Below are 20,349 nucleotides of genomic sequence, written 5' to 3' on the forward strand. Positions count from 1 at the left end.
GGACATGTGTGTACTCTCCATGGGTACCTCTGTGAGCAGGCATGTTCTTGGTTGGACCACATGTGTTCTCCCAGAGGAAACCCATGTGGCCGGGCGTCTTTTTCGTGGGGTTTGTGTGATGTGGGTTGATTGATGCTGGGCCAGTGATTGTGCACAAGGCTTGGGGGCCGTGGGGAGTTTGCAAGCCACCCACAGTATGAACGTGGAGTACATGTATATTGAGCTGAGTGTGGCTCTGACTGAATAGACTCTTGAGCTGCTGTGTATATGTGAGTGTTCTGAGGAAGAAGGGTGTCTGTGGAAGAGTATGCATGACCATGTGTCCGTGTTCCAACCGGCCGACTGGTCTACCTACAGTGGCCCTGCCTGCCCCAGTTGGGGAGCCCCCAGGGCTAATCTGACTCTGTCCTTCTTCTCAGGCCGTGGAGCTGACACACACCCTTCAGGCCAGAGGCCGGGGCAGCAGAGCCACGGATGCCGCCGCTGTCAGCCCAACTGTGGCCACCCAGCACCAGGTGGGACCCAGGCCTCAGTCTCCCCAGCCCCTCTGCAGCATAGGTCCTGGCCCCAGCATCTTGACTCCCTTATCCCAGAACCATGGAGAGTCCCATCCTACTCAGCATCAGATGGGGACCCACCTCCAGGCTGACCCTGTTCCCTTCCTCTCCATCTTCCCTCTCCCCCCACACAGTATTCCCCCTCACCCCTTAGCCAGGTCATCTACCACCAGTCATCCTTCTAAGCATCTATGGTGTTTCCAGAGCCTTCCTGACCTAACTGTCCCAGTATCTGTCCCAGGACTCCCCAAATACCCCTACTTTCAGCCTCAAACTAAGGGGCTGGAGCTATGAACATTGTGGAGGAGGGGCAGGAATCCTTGAGGACCCTCCCCCCCTCCATTCTACAAGACCTGAAGAGAGATGAACAGACTCACATCTGTGTCAGCCAGGAGCCCACACTGGACTCGTCTCAGAAATACACTTACCCAAAATATGCTCACCAACATGCAGGCAGCTACACATACACATACGCACACACACACACAAAGACACACACACACACACACACACACACACACACACCACACACCACGTGGCTCCTCCTTCATGGGAGTGAACAGGGCGCCTGCCCTGGGGCTCTCCAGGCCAGAGTTGGCTTGGAAGTGGTGAGAGCTCTGTGTATGCTGTGAATAAGGGAGAGCATGACTGTCCATGAGGGAGCTAGATGTGAGATTCTGGGTCTGTGTGGGGGAGTGTCTCTGAGATGGGCCTGGTTGTGTGTACATGAGTGAAAGGTTGTGTGTCAAGGGGCAGGGGCCTGGCATGTTGTATGGATTTGTGTGCAGGTGGGTGTGGAATGTTTGGGAGGGTCACTCGTGTGTTTTCCCATCACCATCCATGGCGCCTGCTCTCCGCTCCTGTACCTCCGCTCCTCTGTTGCCGCAGCCTCCTTCCCCCTCCCCTTCCCTTCTTGTCCCGCCATGTGCACCCCACTCCCCTGCCAGGGCCCAAGCTGGGTCTGGCATTTCACTCCTGATCTGCCTTGCCTTATTGGGGCTTGGTCCCAGCACTGCTCACCAATCCCCCATCCTGGGGCAATCTCAGGGTTCTGGGATCCCTTGTGACCATGGTTGGGCCATACCTGAGTGCCCAGACCTTTGACTTGCTTCTTCTTGGGCCCTAGCTCAGTTGATCTGTTATTAACTTAAACCATTGCAGATGGGAACTTTGTAGAAGGGTAGGAACTTGACTCTGGGACTTGGGGTTAAGACGAGGGATAAGGACCACCAGAAGAGACCATTCTAAGAGTGCCTCCCCAGCCCAGATGCTTCCTAATAGGCAGGAATTAGCCAGGCTGGGAGTTTCTAAAAGGTAGCCTAGCTAGGCCTTTTCTGTCTTGGAGTCAGACACAAATCACCTAGTTGGGCTACTCCACTGTGACACAGCAGTGTCTAGATCTGGAAGGCATTGGCTAGACCAGGCCCTCGGACCTGAGGTCACAGGGAAAAGGTCAGATTAGCCAATTCTCAGTTCCATCCTCTGATGGAAGGATTATACCAATTGGAATTGGAAAATCTGAAAACCAGTTTTATCTCTGGCTTGGTAATTCCCTGGAGAGTTTTTGTGGCTACAGAACTGCCCTCCTCACTGTCTGGCTCCAGATCAATGTATTCTGTGTCTTCCTTCTCCAGGTGCCTGGGGGCTCATGGAAAAGGGAGACTGGGCGAATAGAGCTGTATCCTCTCCCTATCCATGTGATCCCCCAGATTCCTGTCTTTGTCCAGTGGTGGAACTACTGGGGTTTTCCTGAACTTCCCCACTCCAACACTGTCCCCCTAAAAGATGGCACTTAGTCCCCTTCTCTGGGACTGGAACTCAGGAACTTCTTCACCAACGTCACACTCACTGTTGCTGGGGCGATACCCACCTCATCATTAGCATGGACCTTTCCTTAAAAACTAGGGGCAGTTGGAGGGTGGTGAGTAAGTGAGATAAAGCCCATTCTGGTTTGAGGACTGGTTATTGACTATCCAGAGGATCTCTCCCAGCCAGAGCTGTGGACTTGTAGCCTTTCTTAAGACTTGGGTTCAAGGTCAGGTCGTGATACTAGATTATCTTGGATAAGGAACTTTTCTCTGGGCTTCAGTTTCCCTCATCTGTAAAATGGGGGTAACAATACTTGCAAGACCCACTTATAAAGATTACTGTGAGAGGAAAATTTAGTTGATCTTAAATCTTATGGATCTTCATTCCTACTTATGGTTTCAATTCTTGAGGCAACTAATAGGTCAGGGTGGTGGTGATGTGGGGGGTGGGGGTGGTAGTGGTAATAGTAATGTGTATGGGTTCTTTCCTCATTCCTTTGACCACTCTGAATTCCCCATCTCTCCTCGGCAGGACTATATATTCTACCTGGAGCCGGAGAAACTGGAGTCAGGAAAGGGCAAGTGTCCTTACGATCCCAAGGTGGACAGTGTCTCTGCTCTCATCAGTGAGTGTCCTTGTCTCCTGAAGAAAGGGACCTGGGCTTGAAAGACTTCCATGATCCTCCCTGGTCTATGTGGGTTTCCACCAGGATCAGAAGGTTGGGGAGGATTTCAAAGAAACTCAGACCTGGGTTCTAAAGAGGAGCAGAATCAGGAGAAGTTGAGATGCACCTGGCTGAAGTGCCATGGTGGGAAGGAGCTCAGAATGAAATTCTGATGGGGAGGGTGGGCAGCATCAGAGGAGGCTACTGGGCTTGAGAGAGACATTCTCTTCAGTGCACTAGAAAGTGTTCTGGATTAGGAGTCATAAATGACCTGTGTGATCTTGGACAAGTGACTTAACCTCATTATTGGTTCACGTTTTTGGATTTTTTAATCTATAAATTGATGATACTAGACTAGAAGACCTCTAAGATCTCTTGACCTTATGACTCCCCAAATTCCTACAAACTCTGAATCTATGTTACTGTGATCAGGGTTCAAATTCTGGTAATTCCATACCAACTTGTCTGATTAGGAGCAAGTCACTTCCCCTCTGAAATGGGATTTCTTTATTTGTACAACTGGAGGGTTAAGTTCCATGACCTCTGGGTCTCTTCTACCTCCGAATTCTACAAATTCTGATGATTGAAGACATTTGGAGTAGGGAATGGTGTTTCCAGGCATGGGAAGAGGGACCTCTTCTTTAGCCTTTCAAAGTCCCAGCTAAAACCCTACCTTGTCCAGGAAGCCCCTCCTGATCCCCCATAATGCTTATGTCTTCTTCTCTCTGCTCATTCTCTCCAGTTTATCCCATCTATATTTCCTTCCAAGTCGACTCTCTCATTAGAATATGAGTTCCTAGAAAACAAACTGCCTTTTGCCCTTCTTTGAATCTCTAGCTCTCAGCAGCATCCCCAACCCCTAGTAAGCGCTTAATACCCCCTCCTGAATCACTGAATGTCTGCTAAGTGGCCTCCCTCTTCGTGTCCGTCTGTCTGAGCACCCCCTTCCAGACCAGCCTGCCCATGGTCACCCCCCTCAGGTTGGCATCAACTCCCAGGCTATGTACTGCCAGGCTTTATTCATTTGGGAACAGCTGTTAGGCGCAGTGCCCATAGGAGAAGCCTGAGAACAGCCATCAGGGTGAGAGTGGCTGCCCCCCCATGTCCTCCCCCCTGGGCAGCCTGGGAGGTGTCCACTGCCAGGCAGTACCAGGAACTGAGGCTGATTCGTTCATCCAGCAAGTATTTCTTAAATGTTTACTGTGACCAAGCTAAGCAGACAGAATAAGCTAAGAGACAAAAATGAAGGGGTCCCTGCCCTCAAGGGGTTTACCCTTCTGGGAAGGGGCACACAATATATCTAGGGCAAGGCAGGAGGTGTCCCACTCCCTGTTCTTGAGCTACTTCTTGCCTCCTTGGACCACAAATAAAGGATTTCTAAAGTCTCTTCACCTTGGACTTCTGTGATTTTTCTGGGAGAGTCAACCCCCCTGCAAAGGGCCCGGGGACATGAGAAACCCACAGAGCCCCCTTTCTCTGCAGATGAAGAATTATATGCTGGCGTGTACATAGATTTCATGGGCACAGACGCGGCCATCTTCCGGACCCTGGGCAAGCAGACAGCCATGAGGACAGACCAGTATAACTCTCGCTGGCTCAATGGTGAGCTGGTCCCCATGGGCTACATTGAACCAGGATTCTCAGAGACCCTTCTCTTCCAAAGGGAGAAGGGCCAGGGTGTGTGTGTATGTAGGGGGTGGGAGGGAGGGTTGGATTTTGCTTAGTTGTCTCAGACTGACTGCTCCCTCTCCCGGTCCCAGATCCTTCATTCGTGCATGCCCAGCTCATCCCAGACAGTGCCGAGCGGAACGATGACAAACTTTATTTCTTCTTCCGAGAGAAGTCCACAGAGGCTCCTCAGAGCCCGGCTGTCTATGCCCGAATTGGCCGCATCTGCCTGGTATGGCATTGGCATGGGAGTGATGGGCAGGAGTCTGGTGAGCACTCTTGCTCTGGCCCAGACCCTTGGGAGTTCAGGACCTCCCCCTCCCCATCTCTCACTCTGGGAGACTTGGGAGACTGCCAGGGCCTGGCTCTAGGACAGATTAGGGGGTGTTTAGAAGTCAAGACTGATTCTGGGGGTGAGATACGGGGAATTCCTCACAGCAAGGGGCATCTGTACCCACAGAATGATGATGGGGGTCACTGCTGCCTGGTAAACAAATGGAGCACCTTCCTGAAGGCACGACTCATCTGTTCTGTTCCTGGCCCTGATGGCATTGAGACCCACTTTGACGAGCTTCGTGAGTGCCCATGATTGGGGTGGGAGGAGCCCTGGCAGAGGAAGCTCCCAGCCTGGCCAACTCCAAGGTTTTTGGGGGTCCAGTTGGAGCCCTTGGAATCATCTCCCTGACCCCCCTGCTCTTTTCTGCACAGAGGACGTATTTGTACAGCAGACTCAGGATGTGAAAAACCCCGTCATTTATGCCGTCTTCACTTCCTCGGGGTGAGACCTGCATCAGGCTGGGTCTTGGGTTCTCTGGGGGACTGAGATGAGCCAGGGGAAGGGCAGAGGACTTGACCTAGAACCCCATGCCCAGCTCCAACTCTCCCCTCCTCCAGCTCTGTGTTCAGGGGCTCTGCGGTCTGCGTGTACTCCATGGCTGATATCCGCATGGTCTTCAATGGCCCCTTTGCCCATAAGGAGGGGCCCAACTATCAGTGGATGCCTTTTTCGGGCAAGATGCCCTATCCTCGACCTGGCACTGTGAGTCATGTGTGCTCTATCTGTGTTTGGAGTGTTTCTTAGGCTCCCTCAGTCCCCCAACCCTCTCATCTCATCAGCTCTGAACTGGGCACCTCCCTTCCCCCTTCTCCAGCTCCCAAATGTGGATTAGTTCTCTGGGATGGAGCTGGGGAGAAGGGGTTGGGCTGAAAACGTCACTCTCTCCAAGAGAGGGTTTGTGGAGTGGGGGGAGGGCCCTGCTCCTGCCCTAGACCTGGACTGGGGACTGGCAGAATAGGATAGAATGTATGTGTTTTGGGTAGGGATGGGGGAGATGACTGAATTCTGACCCTGAGAGCCTTCAACCTGATTCTATCCCATCCCTCTTGTTCTGTCTGGGTCTTCTATCCTGGCTCATTCTAAATTCCAGACCCCAACCCACCCCAAATCCTGACCCCAGAACCCCGAGAGTAGACAGAAAAACTGAGGCCCATGGTCAGTGCTGTTCCTCTTCGGGATTGTGCAAAACAGGTGATTCCAGGAAGGAATCTCTTTCTGGAACCCTTGGTGAATCCCAGCTGGTTTACAGGGCTGGGGTGGAAGGGGTCAGGACCCAGGCCCCCAGCCCTCTTCACTGACCCCATGTCTGGTGCCTGCAGTGTCCAGGGGGGACCTTCACACCGTCCATGAAATCAACCAAGGACTACCCAGATGAGGTCATCAACTTCATGCGGACCCACCCACTGATGTTCAATTCAGTCTACCCCCTGCAGCGGCGGCCTCTGGTGGTCAGGACCAACGCCCGCTACCGCTTCACCACCATCGCTGTGGATCAGGTGGATGCGGCTGACGGGCGCTATGAGGTGCTTTTCCTGGGCACAGGTACCCACTGCCACACCCACCAGCACCCTCACGCCACGCCTTGGGGAAGGGGCGGGGAGGGATGGGGCTGAGAGTCTCTCCTCTTGGGAGAGGAGGGGACTCCTTGGGAACATGCTTACTACCATTGATCTTCCTTCTCAACTTTTGAGGAGGGAAATAGGGATCCATAGGCTTTAGTCGGGGAGGGTAACTCCTCCTAGGGCCAGCCCTGGCTCCAGGACAATCTCATCTCCTCTTTGTCTTCCTATCAGTGATTGGGGCAGAAAGAGAAATCCTACCAGAGTCTCTGAACCCCCAGCCCCTTGCCCTTCATAAAACAGCCCTGGAGCTGTCCTATCTCCGGCATTTGGGAAATGGAGTGGGCACCCCCAATTCCTGGCAGACTCCCCTGAGGAGCAGCTGTTGTGTCTGCTTGGCAAAGGGGCCTGGCGCCAAATGGTAGTAGGTGGGGCCTGTTATGTGCAAATACACACAAACCCACGCATGCACCTGTGTGTGTATCTACATTCACATATACCCATGACTTAGGCATGGATAATCACACCTCCTGGGGTTTATATAGCCCTTTAAAGTTTGCAGAGCTCTTTAATAATTATTTGGAAGACCCAGCCTGCAGGTATCATCATCCCCATTATCCAGATGAGAGAACTGAGGCTCCCAGGTTATGAGCTCATAAATTGGGAGCTGGAGGAGACCCCCAAGGTCATCTAGACTTGCACAGAGTCTCACAGAGAGCTCCAGGGGCAGAGGCTGAGCCTGTCATTTAACTTCAAATCCAGCCTTCTGGTTGCTCCTCAGTATTCTCAGATCACTGCTCAGCCTTGGACATCCAACACAAGCATGTGGTCGTGTTCAGGAACAGAAGGAGAAAAGGAAACAAGCATTTATTAACTGTCTATTCTATGCCAGTCACTGTCCTAAGCACCAATCTGGTCCCATTGGATCCTCCTCATAACCTGGGTTATTGGTTGTCCTTGTTTCACAGCTGAGGAAACTGAGATAGGCAGAGATAAAGTGACTTGCCCAGGGTCACACAGCTAAGAAATATCTGAGCCTAGATTTGAATTCAGGTCTTCTTGACTTTAGGCACAGTGCCCTATCCAGCTCCTCCCCCCACCCCCCAAATATATGTCCATATATACCTATGCCTAGGCTTCTCTGCAGATACATGTACCCACACATGCATTATGTTGGGTGAGGGGCCAAGCTTCTCTATGTGGGTTCTCCAGTGGCCCCGAGGAGCAGGGCTGATGGCGTGACTTCCTTTTGGATCTGGATTTTGTTGCCTTTGGGGCAGGTCCCTGGGGCTGGAGGCTCTGCTGCTTCCTCAGTTCTCCCTCCAGTGTCCTGGGTTTCCCAGGGTAGACCGCTCCCTCTGCCTTTCCCTTTCCAAAGCCCTGAGCTCTCTCTTCCCAGGCTAGTGCTGGATCAGGACCCCAGACTAGATGTGGAATAGAAGCCAGTGATCCCTCCCCTCTTTGGCCTCTTCCCTGCGCCTCCTTCATCCTCATACCCCCTAAAGGGCCCTTTGCCTCATTCCAGATCGAGGTACTGTGCAGAAAGTCATCGTGCTGCCCAAGGATGACATGGAGACAGAGGAGCTGATGCTGGAGGAGGTTGAAGTTTTCAAGGTGGGAATTTCCCTGCCCTGATACCTACCCTCCCTACCAGCCCCATCCCTAACCAAGTGACTGCCCGATTAGACCCAAGGATTCATGACCCCAGCCCTTGGGCCCCTGAGTCTGCTCAGGTGGGGCTCTACCTAACATCCATGACTTCTTGTCCAGGTGGCTGGGAAAGGCGGACCGTTCCTGGGAGGAGGAAGTGGGAAAGGGCAGAGGTTAAGGGAAGGCTGTGTCAGGAGATACAGTCCTGTCCCTCTTAACCAATTACCTTGACCTCTCTTTCCAGGTTCCAGCTCCCATTAAGACAATGACCATCTCCTCCAAGCGGGTGAGTTTCTGGGACATCAAAGCTCTCTTCACTGGGTCTGCTTCCCATCCCCACTCCAGCACTAGGCAGGACAGAGCAAGGGAGAGTCCTGGGGCCAGGAGTACATCCCCCTGAACCCTTCCTCTGTAATGGATAATTATCTGACTTCCCTTCCCTTCTTTATCCCATCCCTCAATTCAAAGGCTCATCCCTTTGGAATTCTCAAGGTTCTTTTCTCCAAAGCTTTTTAGCAGCGATATCCCAGAGTATAGAAGGGTGGAAGGGTTTTTTTTTGGGGGGGGGGAGTGGGATCGAGGCCAGGCTGAGATAGAGCTTTACTATTAGTACTATTGGCAAGTCAGGATTTAGGATTTAGATCTGGAAAAAGATAATAGGGTCATGGACTTGGAGCCAGGGACCTTCGAGGGCATCATGTCCAACCCATTCATTAACAGATGAGAAAACTGAGAGGATAAGTGACTTGTCCCTAGGTCATAGAGTTAGAAAGAGCCTGAGACCATACTACAATCCCTTCATTTTACAGATGAGGAAACTGAAGACCAGGGGGCATATTAACTTGCCCAAGGTCACACAGATGTATGCCAGAGTGGAGAATTGAACCTAAGTTTTCTGGCTCTGCTTCTCTCTTGACCTCAGAGTCCATTCCTTCTATCTTTAAGTCTTCCTGAATATACAGATGGGGACTATTAAAGGAAAACAGAACATGGAAAAAGGTTCTTCCTCAATCCAACCTAATAAGATAATAACATTTAGGAGGAGGAGTAAGAGCTAATGTTTTTATAACTCTTTATCAATATTTCATTCTCACACATTCTCTCCCTGGAAGGGAGGGGACATTTTTATTATGCCCATTTTGTAGTTAGTTGAGAACACTGAGGCAGAGAGAGGTTAAGTGACTTGCCCAGAGTCACACAGCAAGGAAGTAGTTGAGGTTCACTTTGAAGTCAGGTTTATCCATGATATCACCTGCCTGCCCCTCGGAGATAGGCAGTCCTAGCCCGCTGGGGTGTGGGGACTATGTAGGATCAGGAGCTGACCAAGCCTTGATGCCTTCCCAGCAACAACTGTATGTTGCCTCTGCTGTGGGTGTAACACATCTGGGCTTGCATCGCTGCCACACCTATGGGGCCGCCTGTGCTGACTGCTGTCTTGCCAGGGACCCCTACTGCGCCTGGGATGGCAAATTCTGTTCCCGCTACTCAGCTTCCTCCAAAAGGTAAGAGACTGAGGAGAAGGGGAGAGACACCAACCTGGTCTGAGCAGGAGACTACATGACCTTAATAGGAAAGAACCTCTGTCTTTAGGAAGCTCCTGGTTTGATCTGTGACCTAAGGGGAGCCCTTCCTCGGTCTAGGGGAAAGAGCCCCTGTCCTTGGAGGGATCTTGGGTCAGAGGGGCGTTAGGAAGAACAGGTAAGGGCAGGGATAGTTCCTTTGAAAGTCAATCTCTCCTTTCTTCTTCATTTAGACGTAGCCGTCGCCAAGACATCCGCCATGGTAACCCCATTCGGCAGTGCAGGGGCTTCAACTCTAATGGTGAGTTTAGCCTCATATACTTCACGGGACATTTGCCAAACACAAATCTGCCAGTCAGCTTACTGTTTTTCATTCTGTAGAAACCCCATCTACCAGACTTTGAAAATTACTGATATACCGCATTATAAAGAAATCCCAAGGCTGTCTCAGACATGTATTAATTGCCTACAGTGTGCAGAGTCCAACATGAAGTGGACCATGGAGAGAGAGACACAGTTTAGCTAAGACTCAATGTGTCCCTTTCCTCTTGTTCATAGTCCAGTAGGGAGGTGTAGTCTCTGAGCCTCTCTCCACTACGTAGACACATGGATATATGAACAAAAAAATCTTTTGCACAACTCAACCAACTTTTAAGTACCACTGAGTACAATGACTCCAAATCTTTAGGAATACATGACATGTTATTGTTTTTGATGCTACGTTCTCTATAATTCCTATGAGGTTTATTGATTTTTAAAAAGTAAATCTAGTTTAGAGAGTCAACCTCATAGTCAGGAAGACTTGGATTCAACCTCACTATCCTCACCTATTTGTCAAAAATTCTTTGAGGGCTTTTCCTGCTCTAAATTCCTTTGAATACATCACATCCATGCACAACATAACACAGTCATTGGAAGGGAGAGAGAGAGAGACAGGAATCAAGGGCTTCCAAGGGGAAGTAATGTTTGTGGTACTTTTAAATCAGGGGTGGGGAATGTCTGGCCCATAAGACCTGAGAAATCATTTGGTCTGGTGCTGCCAAGACAATTGCAGGTGGGCCTCAAAATTCAATACATCTAGTTTTTTAGAAGTGAATTAATCAAATGTTTGACTAAATATAGCAGGTTATTTTTTTTTTTCTTTTGCAAGGCAATGGGGTTAAGTGGTTTGCCCAAGACAAGCTAAGTAATTATGAAGTGTCTGAGGCCAGATTTGAATTCAGGTACTCCTGACTCCAGGGCCGGTGCTCTATCCACAGTGCTACCTAGCCACCCCTATCCGTGTTTTCAAGGACGGTTAGGAATTCAGCAGGTGAGGAGGTGGACTCCCAAGAATAGGGAGCAGCTTGAGTCAAGGCACTGGAAACTGAAGAACCTGTTTTGAATGGAAGAGAATAGTCCTAGTATGACTAGAACATACTGGAGAAGAGGCATTCATGACATGAGACTAAGAAGGTAGAAATGGTATGTGATTATGGAGAGCACTCATACCAGAAAAATAGGTCTCAGGTTTTTGATCCATGGGAGATGTATCCTGTGGAAGCTGTCAGTGGCAGAGGGACATGGTAAGGATGCCAAGATCTTAAGTAAAGCCAGATTCTGAAATGATCTGGGTGCCTCTTTCCCTAGTCAATAAGAACACAGTGGAGTCGGTGCAGTATGGGGTTGAGGGCAGCGCTGCTTTCCTGGAGTGTCAACCCCGATCTCCCCAGGCCACCATCAAGTGGCTTTTCCAAAGAGATGCGAGTGACCGGAGAAAGGAGGTAAATAAGCCAGGGAGGCACTCTCCCCACAAGTACCCTCGGCTTCATAGAGGCCACAGGGTATGATGGAAGGAGCACTGAGTCAGAAGACTCAAGTTCAAACCCTTGCTGCTCTGCTTCCTTCCTTCTCTAGCCAATAAAGGGTTTAGACTAGTTATTATCTAAGGTGCTGTCTAACTGATAACCTGTGATTGATTCCAAGAGCCTCGCCAGCATTGACTAGCCATCTGTCCCTGGGCCTATTAATTAATTTTTCTGAACCTGTAAAATGGAGATAAGGATCCTTCATTAAAGATTTCTGAAGTTGTTATTCCTTCTTCCTCCTCAAAGCCCTTAGGCAGATGCCCTGGAGCCTTCTAGGAGAAGTCCCATCCTGAACTAGGATGGGCTGTTGGGTTGGGGGTGAAGTTTGTGAAACAATTCAGAAAAGGGAAAATAGAAGGGAAGGTGATCAGAGAGGGATCCCTAAAAAAGGGACCCTATGGGAGAAGGCTACAAGCAATTGCCTATTTCCCTGAGGTCCTTGCTGCTGGTTTTTCTAGCTTCGATCAGAAGAACGCATGTTGCGGACTGAGCCTGGTCTGCTTCTTCGGGCCCTCCAGCTGAGCGATGCCGGCCTCTACACGTGTACAGCCACCGAAAACAACTTCAAGCATGTGGTCACTCGTGTCCAGCTGCATGTCCTCAGCCGAGAAGCCGTCCATGCTGTGCTCTTCCCGCCAGGTGCAGCCGTTGCTGCCCTGCAGCCTCCTGGGGCTGACCCTGCCACAGCCAGCCTCAGGCCCCCTACACCCCCCTACCAGGAGCTGGCCCAGCTCCTGGCCCAGCCTGAAATGGGACTTATAAACCAGTACTGTCAGGGATACTGGCGCCATGCGCCCCCAAACCACAAAGAGGCCCCTGGGGGGCTCAAGACCCCAGAGCTCCCGGACCAGAAAAAACCTCGAAACCGTCGGAATCACCAGCCGGACACATGAAATCACCATTGCTGCTGCCCTACCCCCTGCAACCTTGGGGGGGCCATAAACTATCTCATCACATCTCTATTTTCCCGCCATCCCCCATCCCCAGGCCATTACCCCCCTCTCCCATTTTAATATAAAAAGATATATATATAAATATCTATATATATATATATATATATATATACAAAGAGAGACACATACATGCGCACACACAGACACACACACACACACACATCATGTCCCTTTATCAGTATTTATTGGTAAGTCCTACATAGTCCCTTGGGATCGGAAGCCCAAGGCCATCCCCTTCCAGTCCTCCTTGTGGCAGGGGCTCAGGACCTCGGACAAGGACCGGTTGCCCTGGTCTGCTGCACAGAGGGAGCAAGAGCCAGGGCTAGGACCCAAGATGGTGGGCTCCTCCACCAACCAACATCCCCTGGACTCTTCAGCTGTGAGAAGACCCAAAAGCTTGGGGAAGGATTTGTTTCTGAGCAGTTGCCAGGACCAGAGCTACCTCTGGTTGATAGATGCCCACTGCATATCTTGGGGAAGGGGTGATGAGCCTGGGGTGGTAGTGGAGAAACCCAAATTCTAAGGATGGAGAATCAGTTTTCCCCTCCCAGATCTCATGGGAGTACACAAAGAATAATATGGGCAGGGCAGGGTAGAGCAGGCAGGAAGGGGTCAAACCACTTTGGGGACTGGCAGAGGACAAAGGCAGGGAGGGATGGACTGGGTCAAGGTATGGGGTTGGTCACTGATCATTGGCCAATACAGCAGGGGTGTCTGGGGCTGGAACTGAAATGGGGAGTCCAGGGTCTGGGCTTAAGTAGCGACAATGTACCCATGGTCTGAGAGGAAGGCAGAAGAGCATCTCTAGGCAGGAGAAGAGACCAGGGGACCAGGAGGAGGTTGAGGAGGAAGCCATAGGAACTGGACTGTGGGAAAACTGAAAGGACAAGGGAGCAGTGAACAGAGAGCAGGTGATGGGAATGAATGTAGAGAGTCAATACCAGCCCTCCTTCCTCCCTCCCACCTCTGGCAGGGTGATGAGATCCTAGGTGATGCTGGGAAGTGCCCCTACTTACACTAGTGAGCCAGAGGGCTGGGGCTGGGAAGAGCCCTGGATGGGTCTTGCTAAGGGGCTGGTGGAAAAGTGCAGAAGGGGGCATTTTGGGATATTTATTCTCTATTTATTGGGGGAAGGGAAAAGGAAGAGCAGTTCATGCCAGGCCCTCTCCCAGTTGCCGAACCTTCCTTTAATCTTTTCTGAACTACTTCCATCTGGGGGTCTTGGAGAATACAGTTACTGGTTGGGGTCAGCATTAGTCAACCCCAGCCTCCCCATCTCCCTGCCCTACAAAAAAAAAAACTCCTGGGAAGCCCAGCCCCAAAGGGGTGGCCATGGAGGGTAGCCTAAGGCATCCTGGGATGGAAGATCAGAACCTCTTCTCTCCTCCCGTGGGGGCCACCCTGGGGCTGTAAATAGTTGTACAGGGAGACAGCGGGGTGGGGGGAGATGGGGGACAAGGAGCCTGAGCCACGGGGTCAAGGGAAGTTCCTGTGGATGGGATCGCACTAATAAACACTGGTTCTGATTATAGTCTCTGGAGTATTCTTTGGTGGGAAGGAGGGCAACGGCTGAGTCCTAACATCTATGCTTGCATGGATACATCCCAGTGGGTGAGCTCCCCACCCTGCAAAACACAGCAAGGCCTCCATCCTTTGAGCTTTAATTTCCTCCAATGCAAATGTTCATTCATTGACTTGGGAATGTAAAGAACCTCAGCTTCTCTTACATAATTCTCATATATATAATTCTCTTATGTGATTGGTTATTTTTCAGTAATGTTTGAGATTCTATATTCTCTTATATGATTGGTCATTTTTCAGTCATGTTCGACTATTCCTATCCCCATTTTAGTGTTTTCTTGGCAGATACTAGAGTGGTGTGGCATTCCCTTCTCCAGCTTATTTTACAGATGAGAAAATTGAGGTAAATGGAGTTAAGTGACTTGCCCAGGGTCACATAGCCAGTAAATGGCAGGTCATGATTCTTCCTGACTCAAGGGCCAGCAGTCCATACACCTTGCCAGCAGTAACACCTTTCTGGCCCCAATTTTACCTGTACCTAAGGAGGAGGGGGAAGGAGAGGAGTAAAGGTGTTGGCAAAGAAAGTAGACGAAATCTGTGACCTAGGGCAAGTGTATTAAATCTCTGGGCTTTACTTTCTCCATCTGTAAAGTGAGGGCTTTCAGAGCATCTGGCTTCATATCCCACTCTTGATACAATCTATGTGACCCTGGGCAAATCATTTATAATCTTTGGGCCTTAGTTTTCCTCTTATGTAAAACGAGAGGATGGCCTTCAATTTCGTTTCCTGTTTTGGTCTTACTGTTGTCCAGTGCTTAGCCCAGGGCCCCAAATATGGCAAATGATTAATAAATGCTTGTAGACTTGATAGGAATCTGAGGGCCCTCCCAGCTGACTCCTCCAGCTGTCTGTGGTCTCCCTGATGAGTGGTTGCCTGGGGTCCACTTGAAGACCCCCAGGAATAATAGAAGTCCATCCTTCTTTGATGAAACTAATTTTTAGGACTTTTCTCCCCCCTTATATGGAGCTGGATTAAATTGTCTATGAGAGGATGTCTAAGTCCAAAATGACTTTTTCAGTTTTTTTCCTTCACCCAGCCCTTAGGACTCACTGCTGTCATTTCTCCGGCAATCAGACCTCAGCCCCAGAGAGCACAGAATACTGAAGGGGTCCTGTCCTGTGGCCTCTGGAGAAGAGACTCCTGGGGCCGGCCTCACACTAAAGTATCTTACTACTACATTTCCCTCAGGAATCTAAACTTCACATTGAAGGAAGGATGCGGATGCCAAGGCCCAGGGTGACTGACCTGCCTTTAAATCAAGGGAGAGTATTTATCCTGAAGATGAGGATTTAAGGGAGTCTGAGGGAAATTACTTTCAAGCATTTGAGGGCTATCCTGTAGGAAAGGATTAGGTTTATTTTCTGCTTGATTTCAAAGGGCAGAACCAGGAGCTGGGTTCAAGTGGCAAACAGATTTCAACTTAAAGGAAAAAAACTCCAACTTTTCCTAGCAATTTAGAGCTGTCCCATCATGAAATAGGCTGCCTCCTTAGAGGTCTTCTGAGACAAACTGAATGACCATTTGCCCCAAAAGAATGTTAAGCTCCTTGAGGACGGGCTGTTTGATTTTTTTTTCCTTTGGACCTCCAGCACTGGGCACAGGTAAACACTGAACAAATGATTAAATCCTTGTAGAAGGGATCTTTGCTCAGGCATAATTTTGCCTCGTCAGACAACTGGTAAGTAGCATTTGTACTTATGTTCTCTGACCCCTGATCCAGGACTATTTCCACTGGGAAACTTGCTTCATTCACATACCTCCGTATCGGTTTCATGGGACCTTTCCCAGCTCTTTAAGACTAGGTCAGTAAACCTCTACAACATTCAGACATCCACCCTCCAATGTCACTAGGGCCCATTACTGGAGCAGGGATTGAACTTGTAGTCTTATTGAGCTAGGAAGATCCGACCAATGTTGGTCAGTAAGAGAGAGATCTATAACACTCAGAGATTAAGTGACCTGACATGTCCCAGGGTCCCAGCCTGGAGGGGTGGAAGAAAGATTTGAACAGGGGTCTCCCTAGGCTCCCTTCCCACACCTGGAGGCTTCCTCCTTAGCACTTGCAGCTTCACAAAATGTTTCTCCTTGCAGTAACCCTGTACAGGGAGGTAGGGCAAGACCTGTCATTAGGATTGATCCCATAAAGAAACTGAGTCTTAGAAGAAGCAAAATGCCCAGTAACAGCAGGGAAGTTTCAGAGTCAGGGTACAAATCAAGATCGTCTGACATCAGGGTCTGGGCTATGCTCTGAGCTCTCTATCACTAGCCCCTTCTCCATATGTGAAAGGTATTCCCCATATTTATATAACAGCACTCTCTCTGCTCTCCGTCTCTCTCCTACCCTCCCTCCTCTCTCTGTCTCTCTCTGTCTCTATCCCTCTGCCTATCTCTGTTGCTCTATCTCTGTTTTTCTGTCTCTTATACTCTCTGTCTCTCTGTCACATACACACATCACACACACACACAAACAGACCTTGATGCATTGGCACATTACAGTAGGTCATCAACTTGTCCCCCTGAGGAAAGATTAGGTCAATCAAAGAAGCTAAATATTATCATAGTAGAGAACTGAGGCACCTCAAGCAGAGGACTACTGTTGATTCCATGGCACGGGAGGATCTCTGGATATTGAGGTAAGGAGAAGCAGGTACTGAGAATGCTTCCAGATCAAAGGAAGAAAGTTGGTGTTAGTGGTAGTGGTGGGTGTGTGTGTGTGTGTGTGTGTGTGTGTGTGTGTGTGTGTGTGTGTGTGTGAACAGTCCAGACTTTAATCCAGTGAACTTTTATTGAGAACCTACTATGGGGACAAAGAGAGCAACAACTTTCCACAGAATTAAGAGCAATCCCTGCCCCCTCATGGAGCTTGAAATCTGGCAAAGGGGGTAGGGGATGTCATGGGATTTAGAACTGAAAAGGACTAGGGGTGGCTAGGTGGCACAGTGAGGGGCAGCTAGGTGGCTCAGTGAATAGAGCACTGGCCTTGGAGTCAGGAGTACCTGGGTTCAAATCCGACCTCAGACAATTGCCTAGCTGTGTGGCCTTGGGCAAGCCACTTAACCCCATTGCCTTGAATAAAAAGAATTGAAAAGGACCTTAGACTGAATCTAGTCCAATTTTATTTCAAAATGGAAACTGAAGACCAGATGTGGGAAGTAACGTGCCCAACAATGGTGTCAGAGACAAGATTGGAACCCAACTCTAGCTCTCCTTCCACTGAGCAAAGATGGATAAAGACAGAGATAATGATATTTAGAGGCTGATAATACCCAATAATATATAATAAAGGTGGTCAAGGGACAGTCCCTTGCATAGTAGATAGAAAGCTATCTTTGAAGTCAGGAAGACCTGGGTTCCAGTCTTCTTTTTATTACCTACTGACTGATGATACCTCAGACAAGACCCTGGGCAGCTTTCTGAAACTACAAATTGCTGAGGTCTGCTTTGGTGCAAGAGGTTTATCACCAGGAGCCTCCTACACTGATAAATGAAATCACAAGTCTGGTCCAAAAATAAAAAGGGAGAAGCATTCAAGGCCTTTGATTCAAGTGCTATGTGAGGTCTGAAGGGAAAGGTAGTAAGTCATAGGGAGATGAGGGAAGGCTTCTGGAAGGAAGGGCGTTGAAATTGTCATTTAAAAGCTGGGGAGGCTTTCAACAGGTGAAGTTGCTTGTAGACCATTCTTCAGTGTAAAGTAACATTCTTCCCTAAAAAAAATTTTACTTAAAACTTCTTGGGGGCGGCTAGGTGGTGCAGTAGATAAAGCATTGGCCCTGGAGTCAGGAGTGCCTGGGTTCAAATCGGTCTCAGACACTTAATAACTACCTAGCTGTGTGGCCTTGGGCAAGCCACTTAACCCCATTTGCCTTGCAAAAAAAAACTAAAAAAAACAAAACAAAACTTCTTTTTGGTGTTCAGCATATATTTGTCAAGTCAGAATAGAATTCTAAGATCATGGATGTAGAGATGGAAGGGGTCCCAGCCCAAGTCTCTGCATGGACTGGAAATTTAGAGTTTAAGGGAACTACAAAAACCACCTCCTCTAACACCCTGATTTTACAGTTGGAGAAACTGAGGCTAAGGAAGAGTGAGTTATTCAGGGTCACGGAGGCAATAAACAGCAAAAGTGGGATTTGAAGCCAGGTTCTTTGCCCCTTAGAGACATCTAGTTCAACCTATTCATTTTACAGATAGGAAAACTGAAGCACAGAGAGGTGACCTAGCCCACTGAAGAATCAGAGCAAGTATTTGGAGGCCATGGTGGGGAAAGACAGTTTGGAGAGAGTGATTAAAGAGGAAAGAGGGACAGTGGGTTTTGGGTCTCCTTCCTCCCTTATTGTGCCTGTGGTCTATGGGAGAGTTTGTGGGCATTGTTCAGTCTATAGTTCAAACTCCAGTGCCCTCCCACTGGGTCATAATGAAGCTTTGGTAAGAGCCAGTCTAACACTGCTTTCTCCAGTAGTATCTGCTGAACTTAATTCCCAATTTATATGAGAGAAGGTGGGGCAGAGGCTGGAAGTGACGATAGCAAGAGTCAGGAAGCCCTCCCTGCCACCCCAGAGAATAATGGAAAGAGCCCAAAAATGAAAGCCAAAAGACATAGATATGAGTTCCAACCCTTCTGTTTGGTACCAGTGACCTTGGAGGAATCTCTGAGACTTTGTTTCCTCATTTGTAAAATGAGGGCTAGGTGGCCTCATTTGTCCTTTCTAGCAATTTATTTGTGATCCTATGAATCTGAGCTTCTTTAATTTAATAGTATCTGATTTTAGATGAGTCAATGAGACAAGGGAAGAGGAAATCCTCTTAAAAAAAACTATGGCGTCTCTCCAATGAGTATCAGAGGAAGACAAGATTCAGTTTTCAGAAATTTCAGCTCACAGCCAACTTTTTTTAGGGTGAAAGTGGAGTGATTGTGTAAATTGAAGCTAGCTTAACTCTTAGGGACTGTCTCTGAACACTTGGTGCCCTCTAGTGGTTACTATAGGTTCTTCAGTAAGAAGACAAGTCCATTGAGGTCATGATAGGAAGTTAACCCAACAGAAGAGTAAGCAGAAACTATGAGTACAAACTTCTCATTTTTCAGATAGTGAAACTGAGTCACAGAAAGCAGAAGAATCCAAAGGTCATACCCCATATCAATACTGAGAACAAAATCAGAACTGGAAGAAAGTCAACCTGACTAGTCAGTTGTGACAAAAGTATACAATCCATATATGGGTTGGGGTATCCACACTGGAATCCCAACATTGCCAATTATTTCCAATATGATCTTAGATGAGTCACTTTCTCTCTCTCTCCTTTGTAAAACTAGAGGATTTGACTCTAGTCCTATAATCTATGAGTCTATAGTCTTGTAGGATTCCATTTAGGAAAATACTCTTGTTTACTACTGCCAAAATTATTGTGTTTTATGGCTTCCCAAAAAAATACTAGAGTGCCTTGATCTGGAGAAAATCCAAGTGACAAATACACCAAAGGACAATGGAAAGATCATGCTGCATATAGACAGGATGCCACATATACCTGACTAAAACATGTAAGAAATTTGCTTATTGCCAAAAATTTTTATCAGAGAATGCCAACTAAAGAGATTTGACCCAAAAGGAAAGTGGTCTGATCATGAACCAATGTCAGCTCCTCTGGTGTTCATGCAATGCCAAAAGAACTAGAGGAGGGTTTCTTTCCTATTGGTGATGACAATGTTTGGTCCTTCATTTTCAAAAAAGCTCATGACATCAAAAAAGTGATGCCAAGACAAGCAAGGGAATTGGATTAGAATGAAGGGGTGCTGTGCTAAGGTACCAGCCTCACTTTATCCTCCAGAGCCATCTGGGTCCATGAATCAGGATGACTGGAGATGACCCTGGATGCGAAGCAATCACACAATTTGTAAGTATAAAGTGTCTGAGGCCAGATTTGAACTCTGGCCCTCCTGACCTCAGGACTGATTCTCCATCTACTTTACCACCTAGCTGCCCTAATGGTAGAGCCCCTATGGAGGGTCAATGGGTGGACATGGACAAGTGTAACTCAGAATGAGAAGACATGAAGGAGTTTCAGTGTTCCTCATTGAAATACATCCATCAAAGTATCCATCAAAAGATTGAATTTATTTATGTCATAGCCTTCTTAGAAACTGTAAGCTCAATGAAGATGGGGATCATATCTGATATCTTCCCCTGCACCTAACATAGTGTTCTTTT

General features: G+C 48.6%; 1 protein-coding gene across 2 annotated transcripts in view; it reads left to right on the plus strand.

Moving 5' to 3' along the window:
• The window catches only part of SEMA3F (semaphorin 3F), a 64,020-nt gene extending 49,815 nt beyond the window's left edge, over positions 1-14,205 (plus strand). The window contains exons 6-19 of one of the 2 annotated variants that reach the window (XM_074198000.1): positions 420-515; positions 2,898-2,991; positions 4,513-4,632; positions 4,791-4,930; positions 5,159-5,273; positions 5,407-5,476; positions 5,593-5,737; positions 6,355-6,577; positions 8,120-8,208; positions 8,489-8,530; positions 9,589-9,746; positions 9,998-10,065; positions 11,394-11,527; positions 12,070-14,205. In XM_074198000.1, the coding sequence (XP_074054101.1) occupies positions 420-515; positions 2,898-2,991; positions 4,513-4,632; positions 4,791-4,930; positions 5,159-5,273; positions 5,407-5,476; positions 5,593-5,737; positions 6,355-6,577; positions 8,120-8,208; positions 8,489-8,530; positions 9,589-9,746; positions 9,998-10,065; positions 11,394-11,527; positions 12,070-12,504 (1,929 nt within the window). In that variant the 3' untranslated portion in view covers positions 12,505-14,205. The remainder of the gene's footprint in view (positions 1-419; positions 516-2,897; positions 2,992-4,512; positions 4,633-4,790; positions 4,931-5,158; positions 5,274-5,406; positions 5,477-5,592; positions 5,738-6,354; positions 6,578-8,119; positions 8,209-8,488; positions 8,531-9,588; positions 9,747-9,997; positions 10,066-11,393; positions 11,528-12,069) is intronic. The other variant, XM_074198001.1, reaches the window with a different exon arrangement.
• Positions 14,206-20,349: the final 6,144 nt, after the last annotated feature.

This window comes from Macrotis lagotis, chromosome 8, assembly GCF_037893015.1.
Source record: "Macrotis lagotis isolate mMagLag1 chromosome 8, bilby.v1.9.chrom.fasta, whole genome shotgun sequence".
NCBI lineage: Eukaryota > Metazoa > Chordata > Mammalia > Peramelemorphia > Peramelidae > Macrotis > Macrotis lagotis.